An 18,078-nucleotide genomic window follows, 5' to 3' on the forward strand; every position below is an offset into this window, starting at 1 on the left:
GAAAGAGAAAACATGTGTTTGATAAAGAGTGTAAACAGCATAGAAAATGCTCCAGGAGTTGTGTGAATATGTGACCATGAGAAAGAGTCGATGAACTCGATCCACTGTTTGGAGACGTCTTCTAAATAAAGAGTTCCATCTTTCCTCTGCAGGGATGAGACGGTGACCGTGACAGGCAGCTTCCAATACACTGGATACAAGGCAGACGTCTTCGACAGACCGCCCTTCGTCGTCAAGTTTTCCTCCACACAGACCGGTATTAGAGGAGAGACTCTGTTCTTTCACTGGAAATGTAGATTATCTATTATAGAGAACTAAGCACCAGACTTGTGTGAGAGGAGATCCTGAGGTCTGTCCGTCACCAACACCACTTTAAAAAAACTATCATTTGCTTTGGTCTAATATTTTCTGACACATTTACCTCAGTCAGTGCCACACTAAAAATACCTGCATTTTTATTAGTGGTTGAATGTGATGAAGTACATTTACTTACTTTAGCGGTATTTCTTCTGTTGTCATTGTCTCTCTTCATTCACTCCTCTCTCTCTCCTGGTCTCCAGATGTGAAGGAATTTGTTCTGATCCCCATTCACACCTCTCCATTAAGTGCTACAGAAGGGAAGAAGTCCACTGTAGAACAACTGGATGCCCTTGTTGACGTGGTGGAGGAGGCCAAACTCAAATGGACGAACAATGTAATATCACGTACAAGACACACACACACACACACACACACACACACACACACACACACACACACACACACACACACACACACACACACACACACACACACACACACACACACACACACACACACACACACACACACTTCATTCTTTAAAAAACATGACTCACATAGAGCAGTTCTTTCTGGTGTAAAATGAGTGGACGACAGAGAGCAATATTCAGATAGGGGCATTTACATTTGTGTTTTTCAGATTGCTCATTACCATGACATTATTCTGATCTAGTTTGCAAATAATTAGTTTGAGCCGTTTCCCTCTGCCTGCAGAACATCATGGTGCTCGGAGACTTCAACGCAGACGGCACGTATGTCACAGCAAAAGAATGGGATGATATCCGCCTCTTCACCAACAAGAACTTCCACTGGCTGATCGCCAACGGTGTTGACACTACAGTGGCAAAGTCTATACACACTTACGACAGGTGAACACACACAGATAATCATGAAGACACTTGCATGCACACACACACACTCTTAATCCCACCTCTCTTCCTGTTTCTGCAGGATTGTCGTCACCACTGACATGAAGGAGGGAGTGGTGAAAGACAGCGCTAAGGTCTTTAACTTCATAAAGGCATATCATCCGAATGAGGTACGTTCACACTGGACCGCGTCACGATTACATGTAAAGTCAATTCAAAGACACGGAATAAAAATGGTGGCGAAGGTTTTTTTCGTCTCGATCTTCAAATTTGCGTGACGCTGTCTCACGACATCCTCCTCGCCAGCGCATCTTGTTTGAGTGACACATTTTATTGAAACAACACACATGTAAATGGCATGTTCAGAAGTCAGTACATGTGAAGCATTTACTCATTTAACCATCAATCAATAAACACATTTGTATTGTATACATTCAAATTATAAAGTGCATCAGACCTCAAATCACTCCATGTGAGCCATATTTAGAATCTCACTCATTTAACTAAAGTAATTCAGCCTAAGTGTACGTAACTAAAATAAAGCATGACTGCATATTATTTCAGTGAAGATCAGCATTTTATCAAATGAAATATTTGACATTTTGAAATAGCATCAGACCTTAATGATCATTCCATGTGAGCCATAGATAATCTAACTAACACAAAACAGCTATTTCAAGACGTTTCCTTTGCTCTGACATCTAATGTCACTGTGGATGAGCAAATCATTATGTTGAGCTGATAACAGATGAACAGATAAAGTTATTAGGCGTGCAGAGATGTGAGAGTTGACAGGAGTAGTCACTACAGTCAGGAACTAGATTACTTGATTACTAGATTAAGTAATGCTTGTGATTTTTTTGTTTGTTTTTGAACTATTGAGTTGATGGTCTAAAAAAACATCTTGTGCAAAGAAACCACCTGTTAGAAGTTGAACTGAGACTATGTTCTGTATGCCAAGTTGGAAGAACAACAAATTGAAATTCAGTTTCTAAAATGTTTTCTCTGTTTCTTTCAGGCGGAGGACGTCAGTGACCATTTCCCTGTGGAGGTGGAGCTGGAGTCGGAGGTGGAGCCGAAGCCGTCCAAAAGACGCAAACTGAATCCAAATTAAGATTACCCAGTTGGAGTATTTCTGGAACCCATGCAGCATTGAAAAAGAATAAAAAAACATTTAAAAAGCCAAATGATTTCATTGCAAACTTGTGTTTTTGAAACAGGAGAGTGAAGTGTCTCATTGCAGTGTTTATAAAAGGTGAGGTAAATGAAACATGATGATTGAGAGCATTAACCAAGAGATCTTTTATAGGAAATGGATATCAGTTTCTACTGAAGAGAAAGACAATGTGTATCCAGAGTAACTCGGACAATGACTCTCAAGTTTAGTTTAATATTTAGTGGTTTACTTGAGTCAATGAGCAGCATTCTCACATAAGGTCAAACGTCAGAAGGGTTAGCATTCCTGTGAATAGCAATCACCCACATTTTAAAAGAGAACACAATAATGGGATTTTCTTATAAGGTCAGTAACTCCTGGAGAGTGGAGGTTATTGCATTGTGTCTTATGCCTTTTCCTATTTAAGTTTTTATCTACACAACACATATTAAAAACCTACTGACATCAGATTGAACTCAGATATAACCCAGTCTCTGGATAATAGACTCTATCCATCTCTTGTGACCAACCATTAACAGAACATTATAAGAAGAAGCTGTTCCAAATAAAATGTATTATTGATTCAGACTCAAACACTAAGTTAAAGTCACGAGATGAGAGTCTACAACAAGCTTCATTTTGTTATTGCTAACAATGTTTACCATTTACACATAAAGGTCACGCGTCATTGCTTATCAAGAAACAGGAACTCAAGCTTGAACATGAGGAACTTTCTAATCTGGTCTCACTGTTCCTACAGTACTTAGTAAATACAGAAAACACATGTTCATGCTCATTTTTAAAGAGGAAGCAATAGACCCATTTCTGGGTTTGAAGAGGATTCTTGTAAGTACTTATAGTTTGTTTTTCTTTTACTTTCATTACGTGTTATTCATAATTTCTTCATTTAACTGTGTTTTTGCATTGAAAAATATAGAGTGTTGCAACAATGACAACTCACTTCCAAGTAAAGACAACTAAGGGGTGTGGAATTAGATAGAAAGGGAGGTGGGGAGGTGGGGAGGGTATAAATGCTCTGTGTTAAGGCAGCTGGCTGATTTGGGTTCTTACTTTTGAACATCAGTCTCTCTGAGAAACCTAACCTCTATTTTGTGAACTCTGCTCATCTCCTGGGAGTAAGGTAAGAATACCCTTAGCTCAGAAAAGCCTTGCAGAAGTTGTATATTGTGTTTAAAATGTACATGAAAGTGAAAACACCCTAAGGTTAAAGCTGTGCTTTCATTAGGACATATCTTAGTTTTTGATATTAGCTTGGTTTTCTTTGATGTTCTGTTATATGCAGGGGTGTAGTGATCATTTCAGATGTACCGGAGCGCACCTATGATTTGAAGCTTATGTAACTACTGTCCAGAGGTGGGAGAATAACTCAGATCTTGTACTTAAGTAAAAGTAAAAGTACCAGAGTGTATGCATACTCTTACAGTAAAAGTCCTGCATTAATGTTACTCAAGTTAAAGTAGAAAAGTATTAGCATCAAAATATAATTAATATAAACAGTCCAGACAGAATGGGCAAGGCGTGGTCAGTTAAAGTGGACCTATCATGCTATATTTGCATAATATATTGTAGGGCCATACCTATATAAAACATGTCTGTGAAGTTTTTTTTTCAAAATACCAAACAGATCATTCATTTTAGCCTCATTTCGCTCTATTTGCTCTTTTCCAGCCCTGTTTTTGCAAGGGCTGATTCTGTGACGTAGCTTTAATGCAAATGAGCTGCAGCTGACCACGCCCCCTGCAGGAGAGGGGGGCGAGGCACGGCCCCGGCACGAGCGTATGCAAATTTGTAAAACGTATGCTAATATTGTTCATGAAAATAAATACTGGTGTATATGGTTTTATGCAATATTTCATTTCATTCTGTCATTGTACATGGCGTTACTATTATATTATATACTACACAGCAATGGCATAACACACCCATTTGTTGATGACAAAAAAAGTCCACACACAACCTTTTGCTTTTGAAATCTGCATATACTTTACCCATCAAACATGAATAATCATGACACATTTTATATAAACTGTCGGAACTTTATTGTCAAAATCAACGGTTCATTGAACCCATAAAAAATACAGTACACAGCTTCGGTGGGTCAGTCTGACATGCAGAATCTATCATCTATCGTCACAGGTTTTCCGCTGGTAGTATGTGAGGTGCTGGCCTGTATAGAAGAAACATTGTTGTAAATTCCCCTTGTTTTCCTTGATCTGCATTATATCGTTCGTGTTTTAGTCAGGCACATTTAGGGACAGCTAAAGTAGTGCAGCTACGGGTCCTCGAGCTGGTTACACATGTGTGTTCATGACAGGACATTATTGCGGTCGCATCGTCACATGCATAATTACTAGGGATGCTCCGATCGCCAATTTTGGGGCCGATCGCCGATCGCCGGAATCAGTATCTGCCGATACCGATCGCCGATCCGATCGAGTGGGCGGGGCCTAAATGGAAGATTTAAACATCACTTTAAATCTTCCATTTAAAGTGATGTTTAAAACTCAGTTAATGGGGCTCATTCACTGGAGCTTCCACAAACAACAATCAACTTAATTATTACATTCAAATTATGTATATTATTCAAGTTTACATTCACTTTGGATAATAACACGGGAGAAATGAGCAAGCGCTCTCTTTTCCTCTCTCTCCCTCTCTCTCTCCCTCTCTCTCTCCCCCTCTCTCTCCCCCTCTCTCTCCCCCGCTCTCCCTCTCCTGACAGCCCGTCAGTATCGTCTCATGCAGCTCGCTGATCTAGTAATGTGTGAGGCCGACAGTGAAGAATAAACATATTTATAACTAGTTTAGCTTGTTCCAGAGGTAGATAAAATAGCTAAGTGTGTTAGGTCTAACTCTTGTGTGTTTCGCTCCGCTCACACCGCCCATCACAGCGGGTGGAGCTGCAGGATTTCTGCTTCACACACACGTTGCATACCGCTATTTTACTGTCTTTTTCGGACACCTTAAAATAATGCCAGACCGGTGAAGCCATTTTGGCGAGCTTGTTTTGCCGCATACAGAGAAAAGTGTCATGTATTTTACGTCATGCGATCGGCCCTCGCGATCGGCATGTTTAGAGAGCACCGATCGATCGGTAGAGAGTGAGTATCGGCAGATCTCGATCGGTGACCGATCGATCGGAGCATCCCTAATAATTACCATCGTCACAGAGAGAATGCGTTCGTGAAGAATAAATCATTCATTCATTCTCTACTCTACGTTATCATTAACATCAACCCATTCAACATCCTGTATGTGATTCCACATCAAGCATGATCTATTCTGTGTTGATGATCAGAACCAAGCTAATATAAAGTCCAAAGACTGTACTTCCTGTCTCCGTGTCAACTCTCTAACCGGAGTGCTGTTTTGGATAAAGCGGCTCCAGCGCAAACATCACAAAACACATAAGATTCCCCAATATTGGTCCTTCGAGCCGGAGAGCTTCACCCACGACAGCGCCATGGATGCACAGGAAACAGCAGCAGCTACGATTGGAGCTCATGGAGGAAGACAGCGACAGCTTCCAACACACCTGCAAGGCTATAAGGTCAGCTTACCACAGTCTCTCTTGCCTAATCCTACCCCCCTCCAATATGACAGTGCGCGACAGCTGCGGTCACTTTGCCTGCAAACCGGGTTAGCAGCTGAGAGTGACCAGCTACACACTGCAATTGGACGCCCTCCCTCTTACTCCTTGCCAGGAGCAACAAATAAGGCACATTTGTGGGACATGGCACCTTATGCTAGCAGCATGCCTGACTTGCAGAATATGTGTGTGGTGCCTCGACTGCCATCTCCCTCAGAGCAGAGCTGCCACAGTCACCAATCGTCAGAATACAGCCTCAGTGAGAACGGATCTGGCCCCCTCTCGTCCCATCCACCTCCAACCCACTCAAACTGGTTGGACTCACAAGCAGATAACCGCATCTTACAGCAGCAGCCGTTATCCATCCAGCTGGGACAAGCCACCAAGCATCAGGATAAGCTGCTAACGACAACACTGCTGTGCACGACTACAGCGACATTCCAGTCTCAAGCCCTCCCAGCCTTCATGCCGAGTCAGAAGCAGGAGAGAAGCATATTGACTCAGTCTCTACCACCAACAGTCACATCTGTACGGTTGTTGGGAGCTGTTTCTAAGCCAACAGCAATTCTGGCTTGAAGCACGGTCATGTCGTCACCTATCGTCCAAGGGATGCAGGCAGCCGGTCACGTTGACCAACAACTGCCGACAACTACAAGGTACCAGCCATACCAACCTGTGCCTCCTCCTGTGGCAACCATGTATGGCAGCATGCAGGCGGCAACACAAATCCCATATCAGGCTATGACGACGACATCCGCAGCAAATCAATATGTTCCGGCTGCACCTGTCCAACCACCATATCAACCACAGTACGCACCAGCGCTGTACCCGGCTCACCAGCTACCAGCTACACAACAGCCAGTGGCCCAACATCCAGTTGTTATGCCTCAGCAATCTTCCTACGGGCCACACAACTGGTCTGTAGCGCCCTCACCTTATACACAGTCTGCTGTCCCCCAGCAGACAGCGTATCAGTCTCTGCCTGTCCTTCCGGCACAGTATGCATATCAACTGGCGCAGTACCAGCAGGGCCATCTACAAGCAGCGTACCAAATGCCGCAGTACCAGCCGCCGCAGTACCAGCAGGGCCATCTACAACCAGCGTACCAATCGCCGCAGTACCAGCCGCCGCAGTACCAGCCGCCGCAGTACCAGCAGGGCCATCTACAACCGGCGTACCAACTGCAGCCTGGCCCATCGTCTCAGCCAGCCTATCAACTAGTGCCTTCCACCCCTGGTGTGTGCACGACTGTTAGGACACAACAGTGTGTGTGTCCTAACAGTCGTGCACACACACACATATGTATATTCATGTGCGCAAACAAGTAATAAAGACTGCTGAATCACATCACGTCTCATCTACATGCTACAAGCTACATGCTACAAGCTACATGCTACAAGCTACGTAGTAGAGATAACTTTATCAGGAAAAACACTTAAATCCGTGTCTACATTTAATAGCCACCTCTCTGTCGGGGTTGTGGGTTTTGACGCGCCTCTCTTTGTTTCCAAAGGAATGTAGCGGAGATCGTTGTTGAATCAGATGAGCTTTATTCATTGGTCCAGACGGCATAGAAACAGGAAGACACATTTCCTCGCTTCATAGCAACTAAGTTATCAGTATCCAAAAAAGAACAAAAAGAACATGATCAAAACACTTTACCGCTTTCCCGTCTCATCCCCATCAGCTGTGTCCATCGTGTGTCAAAAATATAAAAAATAAATGATTAAGAGTTTAATCTAAATCCTTATCTTATTATTAAGCCTAACATTCAGACCATAGTAATGAAATGAAAATGGCTTTAACAAATACTTTCAAATGTAAAAAGCAGGTGGATAAATGTCGTGCAGGAAATAGAACAATACTGGAGTAGAAATGTAAAAAAGTAAATTGTACTTCAGGGCATTGTCTGAGTAAATGTTCCAACAGCAGGATCAGGTGGATCACAGTATAACTATTACATGCTAACTGTCCATCTGTCCTACGGTCAAGATTTAGAATTATAACTGCTTTAACAGTGATTATAAGTATTTTTAACTATATATGTCTGTGACCTGTTAGTCCCAGGATGCGTCTGCTTTGTGCTCTGGGTCTCTTCTTGGCCCTGCTGCATGTGACCTCCTGTCTGCTGATTGGAGCCTTCAACATCCAATGTTTTGGACCCACGAAATCAAAGAAAACAGATGTCATGGCAACCATCAAAGAGGTCTGAAACTGTATTTGGAATTTAATATTAGTTTTTTCTTATTGTCTTGACTGTATCTTGGCAAGTAATAACTGACAATACTGACCTAATATCTCAACATACTAATTTAGTATCCTAAAACAATAATTCAATGTTTAAAAAGTGATTTGTTTTGCCCATGTTTCTAACACTAATGATTTAAAGGTCATATTTTTTGACATATTTTTTACAGCTGTTTAACAGGAAGTGCCTATGAATGTTAATGTGTAGAATTAGTAATCTGCTCCTACCTAGAACAACAATTAACACCAATTGATTAATTAAACTGAAAACAAAACGTTTTGCTGCTACACCACTTTGTTTTAATAACATTATCTTCTAAAGTTGACCATTAACTAAATATGACGTCACTGCTTCAATAACTTGAATCTGATTTCTTTTTTTTTCAGATTGTCCTTCGCTATGACATCATTCTGATCCAGGAAGTCCGCGACAAAGATGGGACAGTGATACAAAGTCTCATGGATCTTGTTAACCAGTAAGACTTATAAAGAGCAAACACAGTATTCTTACACACATGCGGCTTTCACACCAGCGCTTTTCCCTTTCTAGCTTCTAGCTAGAGCTTTTCTGGTTCAGCTCCGGTTTCCCTTTTCTGCTCCCGCTCTGTTCACACCGCCCAGCTGCCGCTGCTGCGTCATGACGTCACAGTTTACGTCGCTGATTTTCTCCCACAACAACAACGGGGGGGGACTGCGTCGGGTCGATGATCGTGTTGCTTTTAATCATACGAAGCCAGATTAAATTAAATAACGACTTCTCCAACCTTATACTTTTCTCCAGAGTGCCGTGGTTCATTGTTTATTACGGAGCGTCCACACAGCAGTGTTAAAACAATCTTGGAGGTGGGTGTATCTGAAGCTTGGGGATTTTTTCCGAGCAACGCGACCAACAACCAATCACATGAATCTCCCGCCCCCGACATACGAAGCAAAAAAGCCAGAAGTAAACTGGATATAAACTCCCCAAACAGGCGAAAACATACCACTGTCTCTGCCACCTCCCTCCATGCCTGGCTCCTCCGGTTTGTATCCCGGTAGGTAAATAGGGACTGGTCATAAAGCACCGGGTGATTCCCTACCGCTAATTTCTCCTCCATGTTTTGGAATATGAGGAAATGACCTGCGGTATGTCTCTCCCAGCATACACGCGGTTTGATTGGCTAGCGCTTGAACTGTCAGATTTGCATAAACGGGATTTGATTGGCTGACGCTTCCACCTCAGCTTCAAAAGTTGAACATTGCTCAACTTTGAATCCTGAAAATCCTGAAAATCTCCGCTCTGCTGCCCACAATGCAGTTCAGCGAAAAGTGAGGCAAAGTGACGTCACCCCATTCAAAGTGAATGGGCAGAAGCGTTCCAAGATTTTTTTAACGCTGCTGTGTGGACGCTCCGTTAATGTGTTTCAGCGGCATGTACCGACCGCTGCAGTGCTGGCTGCTCTTCCACGGGAGTTTATTCTCCCATTAGCTCCGGGTTAGCTCACACGGCTCTAAAGTATTCACTGTCTGACTGTCACACAAGCAGCTGATACATATCCCCAGTTCCCTTTAAGTGAATGTGTGTCAGTCTGAATTGACGCTGTTTGGCATCACAACGCTGTTATGAAAGTTTCTCTGGTATAACATGGGTGATGTTAGCATAGCAACCGAAGCTAAACTGACTACTTGCTAAGCCGTTTTCTACAGGCACTTTTTACCGGCGTATTTTTCATTATGATTCTACTTGTGATAGTCGGACATGACAACCTGTGCAGCCCATGTATTGATTCCATCCGATAGCACAAAACAAAACGTCTGCCTGCTCTCCACAATGATCAATAACAGCGAACGGATGGTCAAAGTAAGGTACAAATAAACAGAATCACACGAAGCCTGGTTAGTGTTGCCTGACTTTATAAAGTGTGTTTTTTTTATATGTGTGTGGTTGCCTTCTAGTCACTTTGCTCAGCGCTACTGCTTGTAGGCAGGCATGACGAGACTCTTCAATCGACCCATGTTCAGGGTAGGTGGGTTTAGTTTCCTGCACGCCTCGACGTAAGAGAGACGTAAGCGACGCCGCCTCTTAGCTCCGAAGCTCTTGCCTCTAGACCGACAATTTTTTGGAGCTGGAAGTGAACCGCATTCCGGAGCTAAGAGGCGGCGCCGCTGCAGTGTGAACAGGAAAAACCGGTACTTTTCAGGCTCCAGCTCCGAGCCGGAGCTGAAAACGCGTTGGTGTGAAAGGGGCATATATATATTATATATTATATATAATATATACTCTAATATATTATATATTATATGTAATATATATATTTACAGTATATATATTCCCTTCCATATTGGAATTGCAATATCAATCAATATAATAGTTGTGTTTTCCAAATGCTGCAGCACTAATAGTGACCTTTTGTAGAAGTTTGTAAAAAAGTTCAACAGATCATGAACTCACATTATGATTTAAGATACACAAAAGTTATCTCTGTGTGTGTGTGTGTGTGTGTGTGTGTGTGTGTGTGTGTGTGTGTGTGTGTGTGTGTGTGTGTGTGTGTGTGTGTGTGTGTGTGTGTGTGTGTGTGTGTGTGTGTGTGTGTGTGTTGTGTGTGTGTGTGTGTGTGTGTGTGTGTGTGTGTGTGTGTGTTTTGTGTGTGTTTCCCCAGAGTTTCTCATCAGTTCACAAACATCTCCAGTGAGCCCCTGGGTCCCGGCAGACATAAGGAGAGATACCTCTTCCTCTACAGGTAAAACACAAACTGCCAAAAACAAAACACCAACAGTCAAATGATCTTTTGTATGTATTGCTTTGTTAATTCCCCAGATCAGTGAGCAGAAAGAGAAAACATGTGTTTGATAAAGAGTGTAAACAGCATAGAAAATGCTCCAGGAGTTGTGTGAATATGTGACCATGAGAAAGAGTCGATGAACTCGATCCACTGTTTGGAGACGTCTTCAAAATTAAGAATTCCATCTTTCCTCTGCAGGGATCAGACGGTGACCGCGACAGGCAGCTTCCAATACGATGGGGGCAAGAGAGGAGACTTCAACAGACCGCCCTACGTCGTCAAGTTTTCCTCCACACAGACCGGTATTAGAGGAGAGACTCTGTTCTTTCACTGGAAATGTAGATTATCTCAACTATTATAGAGAACTAAGCACCAGACTTGTGTGAGAGGAGATCCTGAGGTCTGTCCGTCACCAACACCACTTAAAAAACTCTATCATTTGCTTTGGTCTAATATTTTCTGCCACATTTACCTCAGTCCTCTTTTTCAAGTTTCAAGTCCTTCCTGCCAAATTTAAAGGACTTAGTTTTGTATTAGTGGTTGAATGTGATGAAGTACATTTACTTACTTTAGCGGTATTTCTTCTGTTTTCATTGTCTCTCTTCATTCACTCCTCTCTCTCTCCTGGTCTCCAGCTGTGACAGACTTTGTTCTGATCCCCATTCACACCTCTCCAAGTACTGCTGTAGAAGAACTCAAGGCCCTTGTTGACGTGGTGAAGGAGGCCAAAAGAAAATGGCAAAACAATGTAAAACTCTACAACCGTTGAAACACCAAACTATTCTTTAGCCGATCTGTTAGTAAAAGTAGTAGAAAACACTATTACTGGAAGCCCATATCTGCCAATGTGATAAAAACACAAGAAAATATCCCGTAAGTCATTTTAAATAAATTGTCAAACCAAACGTAAAAAAATATCTCAAAATAATACTTAGTTTACTACACAATGAGAAACGTTCTCAAAAATCACATGGTATCAAAAACATTTAAAAGTCATAATTTTAAGATACTAAGTCATTATTTGGCAAACATTTCTAATAATAACTTAAAGGGTCTTTTTTATTCACAACATTAGCAGAAGGGTTAGGGTTAGGGTTAGGGTTAGGTAGGGTTTTTTCCTACCTACATTTGTTGTTTTGTTTTTAGATTGCCCATTACCATGACATTATTCTGATCTAGTTTTAAAATAATGAATTTGAGCTTTTCCCCTCTGCCTGCAGAACATCATGGTGCTCGGAGACTTCAACGCAGGCAGCAATTATGTCCCAATGAGCAAGCGGCCGACTATCCCCCTCTTCAACACCAATGTCTTCCACTGGCTGATCGCCAACAATGTTGACACTACAGTGTCGCGCACTGGAAACGCTTACGACAGGTGAACACACACCAGTGGCGAACCGTGTCTATCACAACTGGACCTTCTGTAGACACACACACCCCCCCGCCGCCACCGGCGTTATAATGTCCGTCTTTTCACTGAATTGTCGTCTTGAAAAGGGTACTCGCAACAATTCCGCAACAACATCATCTTCACCTGTTGCACTTGCCATTTCAACATTAAAAAAAAAAAAACCCGGCATATGAATTGCTTCATCACATTCATCTAGATCCTTTGGGTGTTTCTCAATCGCGAGTAAAGCTGCTCCAGAGCCACTATTTCAAGCATACTACGTCATCGAGTGCCGCTGAAGGACTGTTCCAATCTCCAGCATACTTGGAAATCTACCGAGCCCGGCGTACTCCGTTTGGAGAAATATCGAGGCTGCACATGAGTAGACTCCGCTGTCTTAAAATCCCCACAATGCTTTGCGCACGGACCAATTTCCAAAATCTGTGGCGGAAGATGTAAGGCGGGGCCTCTCATATGACGCACACCTGCACACTTGCTAGCGTGTTCCTCTCTTTGTTTTCCAAATGTCAGGAAGTATTCTTGACTCGCTTCTGAAGCAAGATGCTCGGCAGACATGTGCTACCAAGCAAGCGTACTCGCGATTGAGAAACACCCTCTGTCTCGAGCCAGTGAACTACCGGGCCTTCTAGAGGACCCTGGAACCGAGGGAAACTCTGAAAGAACACGCCCATTGGCTACAAATCAATATATGATTGGTTGATCAAACTGTCAATCCAAATGTACGCTCTCATTCAGTGCAACGGCCAGGGCCTTCTATCAAGGATATAGAATACCTTGGTTGAAGGATATTCTACCCAGAGACCCAGAACAAGATCTGATTGGTTGCTTTTTTTTCTAACACAAAACCACTGAAATGCGTAGTGCATGGTCCGAGAAGGACAAACAAATCAACGTAACACTGTAATATTACAGATCAACAACACAACTCGTCCTACATTATACAATCAAACAAATAAATAAAAACAAGGATAATTGTGTTTTATTGTTGATTAAATAACAGTGTGTGGTTTTGTGAAGCTGACCGTTGAGCGGCCTGACCAAGCAAGGAGGCAGAGGCAGAACGTCCAAAATACAACCCGGGGTGGGCATTTATTACTCACGGGCACATGACACAGCCTCAATCTCGCTGTTCACGTGAGCACCGTCACCAGCCACAAGGATCTCACACACCAAACAAAACAGGAAACACAGAGCCTAAATATCCACACTAATTAACTCAACAAGACACAGGTGAGGGGGGAGGAGACAACACAGGGCACCAGGTGAACATAATGAGGAGCAACAGACATGGGGAAAGGGAACACTTTTCAAAATAAAACACATGTGCAATATACAAAGCCCGAAGCCGTCAGTCCACAGTGACGAAGCCATCTTCGTCACAGGTTTAGAAAATAATACAACATTTGAAGGAAAAAGCTATGAAACAATACAGATTTCAGTTTTCTGAGCCCCTACTCTCCCCCTAACTGACGGCAACAAAGTCCGACATTATACAATTAAAATAAAGAAGTAAAAACAATAGGTGTGGCTTGATATTGAGTAAGAAAAGGGTTGATAAACGCTGTGAGAATGGGTCTGCGGAGAGCAATTCTCCGCGATCTCAACTCGTCTATCACGGACGTTCAGGGAGCTCTATGCAAGTCTATGGGACTCCCTGATAGTTGATTTTCGACGCAAAAGGTCCTCCCAGTGCGTTTTAAAGTGACGCCAAGGGATCCTGACATAACGTCACTATAGGACGAGTTGGGAGTGAGAACGTGTTGGATAATCATATACACCCTTCACACACACTCTTAATCACGTCTCTCTTCCTCTGTCTGCAGGATTGTTGTCACCGATGACATGTACAAGGGAATGAACCCCCGCAGCGCTGGCATCTTTGACTTCAAGAATCAATATGCTCTTACCCTGGATGAGGTAATAACAACTTTCTAGTACCCCACTAGGTTCATTGCAGTTTCATTGTACTTAAATGTCTGATGGTCTATAAAGATCGTCTTAAGGGCCTTTGTGCACAAAGGGTCTTTTTCTGAGCACTAGCACTTTTTCTCAATTGTGTCCATTGAGGAGAGAGCCGAAACGTTGACTTTAATTAAATGTATTATTTCACATAACTGTATTAGGTTAGCTGAAAGCTATAACATTAAGTTGAACCTACCCTTTTTTTTGTACTTAATATTATTCTTTAAAACCTAAAAATCTGTTAACATAACACATTTAATTAAAGTCAACGCTTCAGTTTTTTCAGAGCAGACTCTGAACAAGGACGTGTTGAATGCTTTCTTTAATCTCTTTAAAGGAATAGTTTGGAAGCAGCTTTCTGAAAACACCAAGCACAAAACCCTAATAAGGTTATTTATTAGCTATTAGCTTCCTTTAAGGCCATCTTGTGCAAAGAAACCACCTGGTATATGTTTAACTGAGACATGTATGCTTTGTAGAACTATTAACAAATTGATCCACAAGGGGAAACTTTCTAAAGTGTTTCTTTGTCTATTCTCTCAGGCGAAGGCCGTCAGTGACCATTTCCCTGTGGAGGTGCAGATATCATGAGCACAGGAACCACTTCACAGACCTCCAGACTGAATCTGAGCTACGATTATTCAGTTGGAGTTCTTCTGGAACCCATGCAGCATTGAAAAAGAATAAAACAAATAAAAAAGGCCGAATTATTTAATGAAACAGGAGAGTGAAGTGTCTCATTGTAGTGTTTATAAAACGTGAGGTAAATGAAATGTGATGATTGAGAGCATTAACCAAGAGATCTTTTATAGGAAATGGATATCAGTTTCTACTGAAGATAAAGACAATGTGTATCCAGAGTAACTTGGACAATGACTCTCAAGTTTAGTTTAATATTTAGTGGTTTACTTGAGTCAATGAACAGCATTCTCACATAAGGTCAAACGTCAGAGTGATAAGCATTCATGTGTATACTGTAGCAATCATCCATTTGTGTACAAAATAACAAAAGAATGGGATTTTCTTATAAGTTCGGTAACTCCTGGAGAGTGAAGGTCATTGCATTTACGCTAAATCAGTGCAGTCATTTTCTATTTAGTATTTTTAAATTTTAAATCAGTGCAGTCATTTTCTATTTAGTATTTTTAAATATTTTACAGTAGTTCTAAACTGGCTCTGATTCTACAACTGAATTCCTCTTACTGTGTTTATTTTTCCACCTGTAACAGGACTGGGCTGACAAAAGAGAAAAGCGGTAGTGCAGCAATCAAGACAGAGCCGGTGGTTAAATCCAAAAAGGGCTTTATTGTTACCCAACTAAAAAAACACCTTCAAAACCGACTTACCAGATGCTCATATTGTGAAGTCCGGTCATCGTGCTCTTATTGTGAAGTCAGGTCATCGTGCTCTTATTGTGAAGTCAGGTCATCGTGCTCTTATTGTGAAGTCAGGTCATCGTGCTCTTATTGTGAAGTTAGGTCATCGTGCTCTTATTGTGAAGTCAGGTCATCGTGCTCTTATTGTGAAGCCAGGTCATCGTGCTCTTATTGTGAAGTCAGGTCATCGTGCTCTTATTGTGAAGTCAGGTCATTTATGCTTTATTTTGGAGTCAGGTCATCGTGCTCTTATTGTGAAGTCAGGTCATCGTGCTCTTATTGTGAAGTCAGGTCATCGTGCTCTTATTGTGAAGTCAGGTCATCTGTGCTCTTATCGTGAAGTTAGGTCATCGTGCTCTTATTGTGAAGTCAGGTCATCTGTGCTCTTATTGTGAAGTCAGGTCATTTATGCTTTATTTTGGAGTCAGGTCATCGAGCTCTTATTGTGAAGTCAGGTCATCGTGCTCTTATTGTGAAGTCAGGTCATCTGTGCTCTTATTGTGAAGTCAGGTCATCGTGATCTTATTGTGAAGTTAGGTCATCGTGCTCTTATTGTGAAGTTAGGTCATCGTGCTCTTATTGTGAAGTCAGGTCATCTGTGCTCTTATTGTGAAGTCAGGTCATTTATGCTTTATTTTGGAGTCAGGTCTTCGAGCTCTTATTGTGAAGTCAGGTCATCGTGCTCTTATTGTGAAGCCAGGTCATCGTGCTCTTATTGTGAAGTCAGGTCATCTGTGCTCTTATTGTGAAGTCAAGTCATCGTGCTCTTATTGTGAAGTCAGGTCATCTGTGCTCTTATTGTGAAGTCAGGTCATTTATGCTTTATTTTGGAGTCAGGTCTTCGAGCTCTTATTGTGAAGTCAGGTCATCGTGCTCTTATTGTGAAGCCAGGTCATCTGTGCTCTTATTGTGAAGTCAGGTCATCTGTGCTCTTATTGTGAAGTCAAGTCATCGTGCTCTTATTGTGAAGTCAGGTCACCGTGCTCTTATTGTGAAGTCAGGTCATCGTGCTCTTATTGTGAAGTCAGGTCATCGTGCTCTTATTGTGAAGTCAGGTCATCGTGCTCTTATTGTGAAGTCAGGTCATTTATGCTTTATTTTGGAGTCAGGTTATCGTGCTCTTATTGTGAAGTCAGGTCATCTGTGCTCTTATTGTGAAGTCAGGTCATCGTGCTCTTATTGTGAAGTCAGGTCATCGTGCTCTTATTGTGAAGTCAGGTCATCTGTGCTCTTATTGTGAAGTCAGGTCATTTATGCTTTATTTTGGAGTCAGGTCATCGTGCTCTTATTGTGAAGTCAGGTCATCGTGCTCTTATTGAGATATTTGATCCCGAATTGTGCCATGAATTACACATATGATGTTTGTCAATTTAAACAAATATTTTCCATGTCAAGAAAGTCACAGTTTGTCCTAAAATTGTTGAAATATAAGACTGTGAAAATACACAAAGAAAGACCACAAATCCGAGTCGTAACTGATGTCATAAGTGATGTCATAACTCATTTAACACTCACCTCTTACGGAACCGACTAACTCCCCTCTTGTGTGTTACCTCGTTCTCTGATACTTTCTCTCAGCTCCTCTGGTGTTTCCTATCAGTCTGAATGTGAGCTTTAGTGCTAACGGCTAACAGTGGTGGACAATCAATACTAACTTTTCATACAGCACGTGCAGCTCAAAGTGCTCTACTAAATGTTAGAAATAAACAACAGGAAATTCCCCTCAGATCAGATGTTAACCCCTTAACCTCTTAAGCACGGCGGTCCCCCCATTGGACCCCTCCCACCATTTTTTTTTCGAGATAATGTCTCAGGGCTTCTTAACATTTATGAAACTATTAATGTGTAGCACCAGATTAACGGGAAGAATCTCAGCTAACTGAAGATATGAACCATTTTTACCAAAACAAAACACAAGTCTCATAAGAAGCGTCTAAATGACCCCTGAGCGAAAAAATTCTAACGCACTGCGGCACACAATTCAAGATAAAGATACCCTTATTACCAGAGGAGGGGACTCGAGTCACATGACTTGACTCGAGTCGGACTCGAGTGCATATTTTTGGACTTGAGACTTGCTTGACTAACATTGATAAAAGACTTGACTTGACTTTGACTTGGTATTCATGACTTGAGACTTGACTTAAGCTTGAGACAGATGACTTGAAAGGACTTGACTTTTTAAAATTAAATATTTGCGTTTGTTTTTGTAGTGAGATATTACGTTTAGTTTTTTCGAAACGTGATTGGGTGATTATAGCGCCGTGCGCGCAAACCTGGCAACCCACTAGACGGCAGGAGTGTCAGTTAACATGGCAGCGGCTAGCGTTACTCCAAAAATAGTCAAGTTTGGATTCAAGGATTATGTTGTCGTTGACGCTAAT

General features: G+C 42.0%; 1 protein-coding gene across 5 annotated transcripts in view; it reads left to right on the plus strand.

Moving 5' to 3' along the window:
* LOC117479099 (deoxyribonuclease-1-like) overlaps window positions 1–15,038 on the plus strand; it is a 72,992-nt gene extending 57,954 nt beyond the window's left edge. For 2 of the 5 annotated variants that reach the window (XM_034126115.1, XM_034126114.1), the window contains exons 5-9: window positions 153–256; window positions 561–694; window positions 1,015–1,169; window positions 1,252–1,339; window positions 2,188–2,359. In XM_034126115.1, the coding sequence (XP_033982006.1) occupies window positions 153–256; window positions 561–694; window positions 1,015–1,169; window positions 1,252–1,339; window positions 2,188–2,283 (577 nt within the window). In that variant the 3' untranslated portion in view covers window positions 2,284–2,359. Of the gene's footprint in view, window positions 1–152; window positions 257–560; window positions 695–1,014; window positions 1,170–1,251; window positions 1,340–2,187; window positions 2,360–3,086; window positions 3,172–3,330; window positions 3,467–7,997; window positions 8,143–8,570; window positions 8,660–10,822; window positions 10,904–11,143; window positions 11,248–11,580; window positions 11,694–12,165; window positions 12,321–14,179; window positions 14,274–14,861 lie in introns of those variants that run through there. The other 3 variants (XM_034126119.1, XM_034126116.1, XM_034126117.1) reach the window with 3 other exon arrangements.
* The last annotated feature ends 3,040 nt before the right edge of the window (window positions 15,039–18,078 follow it).

Source organism: Trematomus bernacchii, unplaced genomic scaffold (genome assembly GCF_902827165.1).
Source record: "Trematomus bernacchii unplaced genomic scaffold, fTreBer1.1, whole genome shotgun sequence".
Classification (NCBI taxonomy): Eukaryota; Metazoa; Chordata; class Actinopteri; order Perciformes; family Nototheniidae; genus Trematomus; species Trematomus bernacchii.